Source organism: Haliotis asinina, chromosome 7 (assembly GCF_037392515.1).
Source record: "Haliotis asinina isolate JCU_RB_2024 chromosome 7, JCU_Hal_asi_v2, whole genome shotgun sequence".
NCBI classification, from domain to species: domain Eukaryota; kingdom Metazoa; phylum Mollusca; class Gastropoda; order Lepetellida; family Haliotidae; genus Haliotis; species Haliotis asinina.
The window spans coordinates 44,588,432-44,600,563 of NC_090286.1; the positions used below are offsets into that span (position 1 = coordinate 44,588,432).

The 12,132-nt window shown below is 39.6% G+C and overlaps 1 protein-coding gene across 2 annotated transcripts; it reads left to right on the forward strand.

Annotated features, from left to right (window-relative positions):
* The first annotated feature begins 214 nt into the window (after positions 1 to 214).
* Positions 215 to 7,673, forward strand: LOC137291719 (GLIPR1-like protein 1). 2 transcript variants are annotated; one of them, XM_067823181.1, is made up of 6 exons: positions 215 to 264; positions 3,069 to 3,239; positions 4,034 to 4,258; positions 5,715 to 5,827; positions 6,862 to 6,896; positions 7,510 to 7,673. In XM_067823181.1, exons 2-6 carry the CDS (start codon positions 3,069 to 3,071, stop codon positions 7,512 to 7,514), a joined length of 549 nt encoding a protein of 182 aa, XP_067679282.1. In that variant the 5' UTR covers positions 215 to 264; the 3' UTR covers positions 7,515 to 7,673. The 2 variants fall into 2 exon arrangements, with proteins under 2 accessions (XP_067679282.1, XP_067679281.1); XM_067823180.1 differs by having other exon boundaries at positions 222 to 256.
* Positions 7,674 to 12,132: the final 4,459 nt, after the last annotated feature.

Here is a 12,132-nt window from a genome sequence, read left to right on the forward strand (position 1 = left end):
TGTCACAACTTGTGGGCAATGGTGTCCGCAGAGTCACTTAAAATTGGAGCGAATTCGTATACGTTAATATCAAACACGTAGAATTGCGATAGCCGTTTGTAATTGCCCACATTATAACAGCTGTTATCTGGATAATCGTTGGATGTTTAGAAGACATTTTTTCTAATTATTCAATTAAGCAGTGTGTTTAAATAGCGACTTCATTTATCTCCACGTTACTGTCTGTGTTGGTGACGTAGAAACGACTGTCATCAAGGTAAGAAAGTACGTGTATTTTCTTTTGATTGGTACGGTGGTTACGGTATTCGCTCGTTACTTCTAAAACTCTGGTCCGAAAATGAAAAATGTCATTGGTATGACCTTGCCATACTGGGACAACAGCAAATTTAACACTTCTGAAAATAAAATATATCGCAAAGTATTTCTTAACATACGTTAAAAATACGTTTCTCTCCATTAAGAAAACGAATCCTTGTTTCTCTAATTGCATTTAATACCAGTAAGAAACTGGCTATTGACGATCAGGAACCTGAATATCAGAACAGAATTTCGAAGTTGTCGTTCTAATATGGGATGATGATCAAGCAACGCTTATTGTTTCGGAGTACACGTATATTTATTTGTCGAAGATAACGGCTCTTTACATTGAGCCGTACATATTAAGAACTTACATGAAACAAAGTTACTAATTCTCGGATGTATTCATTTGATAGACAGATCAAAAGAAAGTATTACTCCTTTTCCGTTTCTTTGTAGCTCAGAATGGTTGCTCATAGAGAAACGTGACCCTGTAAACATTGCAGTTGGAGAATCCGCATTGGAACTGATTTCATGTATTGTGAATGCAATCTTAACAAAATAACGTTTTCTAAATAGCGAATATGGAAACCAGTACAAAAGCTTCTGAAGCGTTTGACGAAAGCTATTGGCATAAATAAAAACAGACGCAAGCAGAAAAATCGTGATTATTTTCCGAAACCGATCCGACTGGGCGGACAAATATAATATCAAGTACAATCAGTCTTTTACGGAGAGGCCTGGGACAGGATCAGGGATTGTAAAGCAACCTTTAATGATAAACTAAGAACAGTTCTGCCAGGACCTGATTATGGAGAAAACCGGATAACACAGAGTCCGTACTTGACAGATTCCACTGTAGTGATAAACGCTTATGCAAGAAACACTTAAAATTATGACAAGAGGAATCATTCGCAACTCACATGATTGTGTTTGTTGCTTGACGATTGTGTGTATTGCTTGGTGATTGTTTGCTGCTTGAAGATTGTGTGTTGCTTGACAATTGTGTTTGATGCTTGGCGATTGTTTTTGTTGCTTGACGATGTGTGTGTTTGTGTTGAACATGTTTGTTGCTTGACGTTTACGTCTGTTGCCTGAATTTTGTGTTTGTCGCTTCACGATTGTGTCTACTTCGTTTGATCAATGTGTTTGTGGCTAGACGGTTGTGTTTGCTTGATGATTGTGTTCATTGCGTGACGATTGCATGTGTTTTAGTCTCTGAATGTGAAAAAAGAGGCAGATCGTCCCACGCGGACTGGGGACACTCCTTCAAGTTTCCCAGTTCCCTCGTAGAAAATTGTTAATATTTTCGACTGGATTCAAATCTGGGCTCTTTGCTGACCACGGTAGCTGATGAATGTCATTCCTGCGTTTATATGTTTCAGTCTCACAGAACCGACGCATCGGTGCATTATCATCTTGAAACAACCATGGTTTGTCAAGGAAATGCTTTACCACAACAGGCCACAAAACATTGTCAAGTGTATCGATATTCTTATCACTGTTCATATTTCCATCGTCGAACACCAAACAGCCCACATCATCAACTTCATAGACCGCCCTATTCCCTGACTAGGGAGGACACTCCATCTTTCTGATCGCTTTGGCCACACTTTAACTCTTCCATCTGGTTTAACAGCAATAGTCATTTCATCAGTAAAGTAGAACCTTTTCCATTCCCTTTCAACAGTCCAACGAATTTTTCCTCTACACCATGCCACACATTTTTTCCAGTTGGCTTCACGTATTCCGAGCCTTTTGCAAACGATCCGTCGAACAAATCCGAATGAATGAACATTTCTGTGAATATGTACAGTTCTTTTGGAAACATGTTGTGGCACAGACTAATTAAAATGTGTTGTATCCTCCAAAGATTTCCGGCGATTAAATTTAACGATCCTAGAAATTTGATTACTGCCCTCTGCTGTGACCTTTACAGGTCTACCAGAATGACATCTGTTTCATATATTATCTCTTAAAAAATTGCAAATAATAGAAGAATAGATGCATAATACTTTTGCCATGGGCTGATCTATAACCATCATTGATCATTTTGATAATGACCTGTTTTGTGTCATTCCCCATCTCATTTCCGTGTCTAGACATGGCTGTTGTTGTTTATGTCTCACGGCGAAACAGATGAACGATCAACTTCCGGGATTCGGTACACGAAACCGGATGGCGGGAAGTGATATTACCTGTTAAAGACGGGGAAATACTGACGCTACCACGAGACGAGACGCGAAATATAAGTCTTCATATACACTCCATTGATTGGTAAAAATTGAAACGATTTTGGCGCATGAGTGTTTGTTTGTTGAATGATGATTGTATATGTTGTTTGAAGGGTTGTGTTTGCTGCTTGAGGATTATTTAAGTTGCTTGACGATTGTGTTGGTCTGTTGACAAACACAATCTTGTGTTGCTTGACAACTACCTTTGTCGTTAAAATGTACCTCACAGTCTATTCAAGTGTTCATCACAACATGTAGTGATGTAATGTTACAACTGTTCGCGAATAGGTGAGCGTGTCCTGAGCGTGGAACCTGTCCCAAACACTTGCAAAGGCAAGTCAATCATTCACTAAAGGAAAACACAGGCAGACATTGTGCAAGTCAAAATAGGTCATTGGTAAATTTGCTAATTTGTAATGTTCGTCAAACAACGTTTTGAAAGTACAAAAAATGCATCGAATGTTGAACTGTGATCAAACGGTTAGTAGGGCCTGTGTGCCACTTGATTTATTATATGGTATTAACATACTCTCTCAGATGAGCTTCCTGGGAGTGGCTGTTCTCACGGTTTTGACGGTGGCATGTCAAGGTGGGGTCATGAAACCAAATCTACAGAACCTCATAGTGAGGATACACAACCAAGGGCGACATCTACTCAACGATGGTCGTGTCCCCGGGCAACCAAGAGCTGACGGAATTCCAAACTTGGTATAACATATTTGCCATTCCAGTGTATAAATGACATGTATAGGGGCCACTCTTCAAACATGATCTAAAAGTTGGTAATGATGGGAAAGTTTTGATACTTTATCAAGTCAGGTTTCAATATACCTTTCATTTTTCTGAAGACCAATCCTCCAGGGGCGAGGGAAGGTACCTTGGTGTTTTCCCCATTTCTTGAGTTCCTACCTCATTAACCTCAGAGGTCGCCATATAACGGAATTACTGTTTTCAGCAGCTATACACTAAGCTCACCAACTCACTGTTTCACGAACATGCACTGAGGAAGCCTGGAGCTGAGAACACCAGCTGATCACGCTTCATTTCCCGGCTTGATTCCTTACATGTATCAACTCCATTTCTCGTGTTGCTAAAAGCAACACTCGCTCACATGCTCATGTCAAGACACATATGCATCTACTGTTTTAATGTTTTCCAAGTTCAATGTTCAGTTAGGCCTGTTTTCTGAGTTATGTCGATGACATGCATCCATGGGAAATATTCTTAATTCTTGACAATGCATAATGCTCCTACACATGTCACTGGTGTCCTTATTTCGTGTGTCACGTAGCTAACATAAACACACAATAAATGGTGGTACCATTTCGTCATACCTTCGGTAGAATAGTCTCATGGCTGAAACCATCGCTCGCCACGCCGAAGACACAGGTTGGATTCTCCACATGGGTACAATGTGTGAAGACCATATCTGGTGTCCCTGCTGGAATATTGCTAAATTAAGCAAAAACTATTCTCTCACTGTTCATTCCTTCTGCCTACAGACTTGGGACGAGCGTCTTGCCAGGAAGGCGAAGGCATGGGCCGATCGCTGTCAGTTCAAACACACCACCACTGCCGAGTTTGGCGAAAACCTGTACATAGAGATGTCTCAGAAATCGGAGGAGGAGATCGTGGTGAATGGCTTTCAAGGATGGTGGGATGAAGTGGATCTGTTTAACTACGGGAGTGGTTCCTGCATGAGCACTGGCAGCTGCCACTACTCCCAGGTTGGTTTTCCTAAACTGTTTTTATTATAATTATTATAATTATGTTTTACAAATTAAGATAGATGTGCAGCAGAGAGGGTTCCAGTGATCCTGGCACAGTGAGGCTGGTAAGACTTATCATTGGGCCCTTGCCTCCTCTATACGCAGCCCAGACAGCGAATGAAACTTCTCCCAGGAAACGCTGCCTAGTCGAACCCACCAAGAACATATGGAAGAGTATGGAGACTCCCAACACTGCAGCATTCTGTATTACTCAGATTGTCAGAAGGGCTGTGCCCCAGGTGGAGAGCCTGGACACTCTCCTGATTTTGAGCCAAGAGATCAGGAGGTACCAAATCATGGGCAATGAGGAGTCTGACGACTTCGAATGCAAACAAAAAAATTCAACGACATGGTCCGCATATTTTTCATGCTTTTCCTGAATCTTGCCAATTCCGTTGCTGTCAAAAGGGACAGAAAATTCAAAGATATAAATAAATTCATTAGCCTTATCGAAAAGAATATGATGCGGTTTGTTGGCTGGAACTCTTTTCAGACTGGTATTGGCCCTTTCTATAGAAGTTTAAAAGCACCATTTTCCATGTTGCCCTGAACATGTCATGTAGTAAACGCAACGACTCATGCCATCATGTCGTTTACGACATCCCGTTTGTGCCAAGGAATGACATCCACGGACAAGGTGTTTGACAGTCCCTGTCAATTAATTGCAAAGACGCCATTTCACAACATGCAACAGCATTCTATACCGAACAACAAAAGAAAGGTTTCAGAAAACTGAAATCTCATAGAAACAAGCGTTCGTGTGTATGTCATCTATAATATAACAATGTACAAACTTAAAAAAAGAGTTGTGCTTCTTTTGGTGTTCAGTATGCATACAGTCAAACAGCCTTGTATGGACGTTGAGGAGACTAAATATATATACTTTGGTTGGGTGATGATGGCATGATACCCATCCTGGTCTAACTTACGAGGCCCCAGGTGACTGGACTTCCATATCAGCAGGGATTGCCTTTCCTGTTCTGTAACCAACATCTTAGTACCAATAATTTGTACCTAATCTTAGTACCTAATCTTAGTACCTAATTTTGGTACCAATATTTACCTTATTAGTGAATACGCTGAATTTTTTACGTTTGAGAGCTGAAACATTTATGCAATAGTTTGCAAATGATAATTTATCTAATTGCCGTGTTACTTCAATTTTCAGCTGGATATTTCATCAAGAATGCCATTCAAACATTTGCCCTTCCTTTCTGTCACTAACCATAATCGTGACACCGGCTCAATATTCATCACTGTTATCAAGTCAACCATTTATCTTAGCTCGAAGGCGTTAAACATCAACACAGATTGCTACTTGATGTGTTTTACATCAATACCCACGTCATTAGTTACATGAAATGGACCGAATGAACATACCGTTTATCTGGTTTATGTTTCTGACACATTTCAGGTGGTCTGGGCCGAAACAAGGAAGGTTGGCTGTGCTCTAAGGAAGTGCCGTACAATCCCCCAGATGCCTGGGGCAAAGAACATTCACTACCTCGTATGTTTTTACGATCCCAAGTGAGTACAATGATTTCTGTAATAACCGCAATGCGAACCACAAATCTGTATTCAATTTTCCTAAATTATCAACTGCACATAGAACCATGAAGCATGTACATTATGGGAGTTAAATCACTCAAATACCATGAGTAAATTTCTTGCATTTGACAGCATTAGCTATGGAAACGTGGCACAGTGTTACATGTTCTACCATGCCTGTTACATATTTATAAATGAGAATGTGTAAACAACAATTTTCTGAATATTTCATGTTTACATCTGAATATCCCACTGAAGAGCAATTAATTTGTTTGTTTGTTAGTTTCAGAACAGTTTAGTTAGGGAGTAATTAAGGCCTGACGTGGCTACGAAGCAACAAATCAGAACTAGTACTACCATTCGCATGTTTGCCATATATCATCTTTTTGGGGTTTAAGGAAGATCAGATATTTGAATGTTACTCTTGTAATGTGGATGGACATGAGTCGTCTGGTCATTATTCTGCAGGCCTCTGAGATCTGAAACAAAGACCCTTCCGGTATTCCTGAAAGTGATCATACAGACTGGGGATGACAATATAGTTTTCCAGTGCACTAGAAACGTTGCAAGCTCATTTATGTCAGAATCCATTCTGGGACGGGTTGAATATGACATGTTCATTGATCACTCCAGATTATAAGGTGAAAGGTTCAGTAAGTAATTGATGACATACGTTATCGGGGTGAAAGGTTACCTAAATAATTGGTGAAAAACGTTAGAGCGGTGAAAGGTTCACTAAAATAATTGATGACAAACGTTAGAGTGGTGACAGGTTCACTAAAATCGTTGATGACAAACGTTATGGTGGTGAAAGGTTCACCAAAATAATTGATGGCAAACGTTAGAGTGGTGACAGGTTCACTAAAATCGTTGATGACAAACGTTATGGTGGTGAAAGGTTCACCAAAATAATTGATGGCAAACGTTAGAGTGGTGACAGGTTCACTAAAATCGTTGATGACAAACGTTCTGTGATGTCTAAATATGTCATAACGATCTCTGTTGATTTACAGGGGCAACTGGATGGGGGAGAATCCATACGAAGCAGGCCAGATACAACACTGTTTCCCTTTCTTAGATATTTGTTTTGATCATATGTGGTATTTTATTGTCATTTCATTTCTCATATTCTACAAAGATGATATAGGGGATATATACATTCATAGCTAAATAAAGTCAAATGAGGAATAAACAATGTGTGTATTTCAAGGTCACAGACATAAGAGTATTCAATTTCCCCTTTCTCCTCCCCCTCCCCGACACACACACACTCACTCATTCACTCACACACACACTCATTCACTCACACACACTCACTCACGCACGCACGCACGCGCGCGCACACACACACGGACGTGCGCGCGCACACACACACACTCACCAGGCTTCCCCACCGTCGGATCGGTCTGTCATACAGACCCTCGGCCTGAAGCAAATGCATGCAGGAAAGCCCATGCAAGTATAGAAAATGTGGCAAGTCTAGATTGCCCAAGCTTTCCTAAGCTTCTAAAAATGAAGGAAGTCTCAGGGCTCCATTTCACTATATTACTTTGCTTTTACTATGAACACTTTTCAGTAAAATATGTTCATTTCAGAGACTAGTCGTTAGTCTATCGTCGGATGCACGTGTGGCCAACTTAATGTTTGTTCTTTTGTTGCAGCATGAAACCTCCCATACTGGACGTGAAGGGCTGAGCTTCATCATTGGTCATCCACACCACATCAATCACGAATATCTACTGATACAGAGCGAATGGTCTTTGCAAACTATGTACACATCTCATTCCCCTGCCATTAAAGAAACCTTCTTTGTTACCTAATCACATTTTGGGACTGTGTTATTGCTTTTATCTGGTGTGCGAAAGCGAACCAACATTGACTGATTTGGAATGGAATATTTGAGTATGTATATTCTTTCAAGTAGTGTTAAGTAAAGGCAACCGTGAAACCTGGCATTGAACGTGGTTATCTCCAGTGAAGTCATTGTTAGAAAAAATTAAATAAAATTTGGTGTATTTCACCTGTAAAGCCTGTGACTGCTTTAACATCGTTGTTACCATTTCCCAAATGTCGGGGTTTTACTTTTCGTTTGTTAGTTTGTTTACCGCCGCACTCGGTTTTCCATCTACTATATGTAGATCCAGTCTGGGTCAAGCCACCCAGTGACAGACATAATAAACATCGATAGACACAGATGGGATTTGCGTAAACCAAGTGAGCGAGTCTGACCACCAGTTTGATGCTTCTTACGACAACCGTTAAGACCGCACTGTGTCTAACCCGAATCTTCACGTTTCGAGAGACTTACTAACGGATGCATGTCAAAGATCGGTATTCCACAAGAATAATATTACTCAAATGTCTAGGAATATGCAGAACGGAACTCGAGATTAATGCAGTCTAAGGGATACAAAGAGAATTTTAGAGAATTTGATTCCTTGTTCACGACGCAGGTTAGTTCTGACAAACATAAGTAGTCATAAGCACCGTCCACAACTTGCAATAATGTATATAAGTTCATAAGATCATTTGAATTTGTAACAATGTCGTATCATGATGGAAGAACTGTCGAGCACTTTCCAGTATCGAATGCCGATTGTTATACACTTTGCTGCACAAATACATTAGCGATCTATTTACTGATATTACCGCCGCATGTTTACTAAAATAGACTCTGAGTCAGTATTTCGAAGCGTTGAACTGCAGTATTGCAAGTACGCTTGAAAGAGGCTGAGCAGACGACTGTCAGACAATGTTCTCTGACGAAGTGAGCAGATTAATTGTTTAAAGTTACAATACAAACAAACGATAATCTCGAAAATAATATATACTCTGTACAAAGTCACGACAATCGATAATCCCAATGGCATATTTACGTTCATAAAGAGATTGACTAACCTCCCCTGTTAGTGTTTGCTCTACAGGGGAATACAAATGCCCTGAAGGTACAAACAGCGTACAGCGAAGCTTAATCGGATCTGACACACTATGGTATACTGCGGCAAATACCACTGTGATAGTGAGTGAGTTACGGTTTTTAACGCTTCGGGCACACTTTCTCCACCAATGCGTCTCCGGCATCTCATGCAGGCAAAGCAACTGCAGCAACTGAACTCATGGACAACGTCAGAGCATGATGTCATCGAGACGACGCATCCTTTATTTGGTGTTCATAATGGACATGACACATTGGGCACACGTGTTCCACTAAGGTTCCCTGTTGGCATAATATATGCTGAGCCAGGAGTTAGTTCGTGGTAGAACGGATTTTAAGGAAATACATTCTGTCATAGATTATACTTTTTAACGAAAATCAGAATACGTGCAATATATATAATATTTATCCATAAATACATCTACGTTATAGACATTAGTAGGAACATAACGATCATTTTTTGTGAACAGAAATGCCAAGGCAAAGAGTTTTATTTGATCATTTTCCCGTTGCCTTTACATCGCTTGTATCTACGTTACTTTCCGAAAAACATAATGTACCTTTCTTGAAAAACTCCGTAAATAAAGGACAGGGCGAGACAACACTCTGACCATTGTTCTGTCCAAGACGGTTATTCATAATGGCCGCATGTGCAGGACCCATTTATACATACATACAACTAAACATACATCCTGTCATCCAGACATATAGAAAGATCGGATCGTTATCTACCGCGGAATAGGATTGATCCCGTAATATCCCCTTTTTCATACAACATAGTTCTATAACAACATAACATTAAAAAAATTGGAACTATCAACTTCAGAACTTGCATGATTATAACTGCTAATGAAACATTTTGCTGTGATAGAGCATCTTTGAATATGTACTTAAAAATGAAAATGTTATTACAGAATTCACCCAAAGAGGTTTTGAAAAATTCAATTTTAATTTAGACTCCTCAGTTCAATGAAACTGCAAAATGATGATTTTAGCACTTTGCTAGTAGCTTGTAATCTTCAATGATAAAATTTGATTACATTTAAATCTGGAACTTTAGTTTAATCAAAGCGCTATTAAAAGTTATTCTAGAACATGATCTTATGTAAATATGTATGGTGACTTCATACCTCAGATACCAAGCTCTGCGTGGCTATATTTTAACAACCATCTGTGGTGTTGTTAACACAGGGCATCTCTGGACCAAGTGTAGAATAGTCCGATTGCATTTTCGGAAGTTTTTGGAGTCTTTGGAATGTTTAACTGTCGTTCTATTCCCTTTAGGCATTTGAGATTACGACAGTACTGCTTCCCAGCAATGTTGACGATGCAGGATCTCATTGAGTCTTGTATACATGTTCCTAGTTTTCACCTTCCACTGCCACGACTGGACACGTATAGCTTGACCAGTGGTAAGCTGTTTCAAATCACTGTCGTAATAGGATTTGTTTTTGGTTTTAAAGTTGTCACACGTGTCACACGTACACGCAGAAACGTTGTCAGGAGCAGATGTCCCGAACTATACATGCTAGCTTCAAACAGCTTGGTACATAAATTAAGCCTGGTCCCTGGATCTGCCTTTCGGGGATAAGACCAAGATATGAATTTTATTTTTTGCGTTTTCCATGGAACAATGGCTTAGCCTGTGACTTTGAAGGTCTTATCGTGTCCGGAGCAGATATCCCAAATCAAAATTGGTACACATGTGCGCCATGTTCACCATGATCCCTAGATGTCTACATGTCTTTTGGGGGTTACACCAGTGTGTGAATTTTATTTTGTGGTTTCCATGACAACAAACTTGACTTTGAAATTGGTGGTTGTGTCATTTTCCGGAGCAGTACTTTAAAACCGTACACTATGCCTTCAGCAAACTTGGCATGTAGATGGTTCTGGTCGTATATTGGTGCGTCTTGGTATGTTTGAACTTCTGAATCAAATATCTTTGCATTTCCATGACAACAAATTCGACCACCACTGAATTTGGTGGTAGTGTTTTTTTTTTCAGGAGCAGAACCTGACAATCCTCTCCTTCCACTCCGCTATATGCACACCAAAACACTGACATCCTGTAATCATAATTAGTAAACATATTCATGAAGAACATTTTGACGTTGCAGGGGATATTGAGGACTCTGTTTTCTTGTTACTTTTTTAAAATAAAATATTCCCTTGACTTTCCATGTGTTGTTAGAGGGAGCACTGTATAGACATTTTACACAAACATCTGGCATAATCCCTGTTTGATCGTGGTTCGCAAACACAATAATCTGAATCGTAGAATGGGTTCTCTTTTTCGTGAATAAAGGACCTATTTTTATGCAGTCTGTAGAAATATAATAGCAATATCAGGATAACTTAGCACTTCACACATTCTATCCATGTGCAGGCTCGATCCCAGGTTTTCGACGTTACGAGGAGACGCTGTAACCACAAGGCTACCCCACCGCCCCATTCTGTTTGTAATAGTGATTTTTAATGAATATCTAAATGCAATAGAAAAGTGACGGAGTGTTTTTAGCTACAATTGTTATTATGATTATTGTTGTTTAATGCATATCGGTGTGTATTCAATCGTCTTTATTCCCTAACATATAGCAAAGAGTTGACACATAAACTGGGGTTTACGGCGTATATCTGTGCCCCTGAATGCCATTTGCATGTCTTAAACGATCTTTATCTTCATTTTAATGGATTCAAAGATATGTAGTGATCGAATGTGGGCATATCCCGTGTCCCATACCCATCTTAGAACCGATAACATGTGCAATAGCTAAACGGATAAAGTTAAAAGGCTGGGTGACTTTGACAATGTTAGAAGCCTTAAACGATCTTTATCCTCATTTTGATGGATTCAAAGATATGTAGTGACCGTATGTAGTATGTGGGAATATCCCCTGTCGACTCCATAACATGTGCAATAGCTAAACGGATAAAGTTAAAAGGCTGGGTCGCTTTGACAATGTTAGAAGCCTTCATGATGTGAATCAACTCACTCTCTCTAGCAGGTAACTCCCATCGTTGTTGTAATTTATTATGCATTTAATAATAACAATAGTGCTAATAATTTCTTCGAGGAAAAGACAAAGAAACATAGGCTAATGATAGCAAGAGCAAGGGTCGTTCCAAACAAATGCCCTTTCGTGCATTTTTCTTCTACATGTATTAAAGTATTCCATTCTACAATTACGCATGTACGTATTTATGTCAGATGATCAGTGTACTCAGTGAACATGACTATAATGATTTTAAATACTGAAAGTGATTGCAAGTAATATCCACTAATACGATTCATATGCTCATAATTCGTAACATTATAATAATCAACACCCCAAACATCAAAGCATGG

Coding starts and splice junctions, on each gene's coding strand:
- LOC137291719 (XM_067823181.1), top strand. CDS start 3,069: ATGAGCTTCCTGGGAGTGGCTGTTCTCACGGTTTTGACGGTGGCATGT. Junction 3,240..4,033: donor CTGACGGAATTCCAAACTTG/GTATAACATATT, acceptor TTCTGCCTACAG/ACTTGGGACGAGCGTCTTGC. Junction 5,828..6,861: donor GTATGTTTTTACGATCCCAA/GTGAGTACAATG, acceptor GTTGATTTACAG/GGGCAACTGGATGGGGGAGA.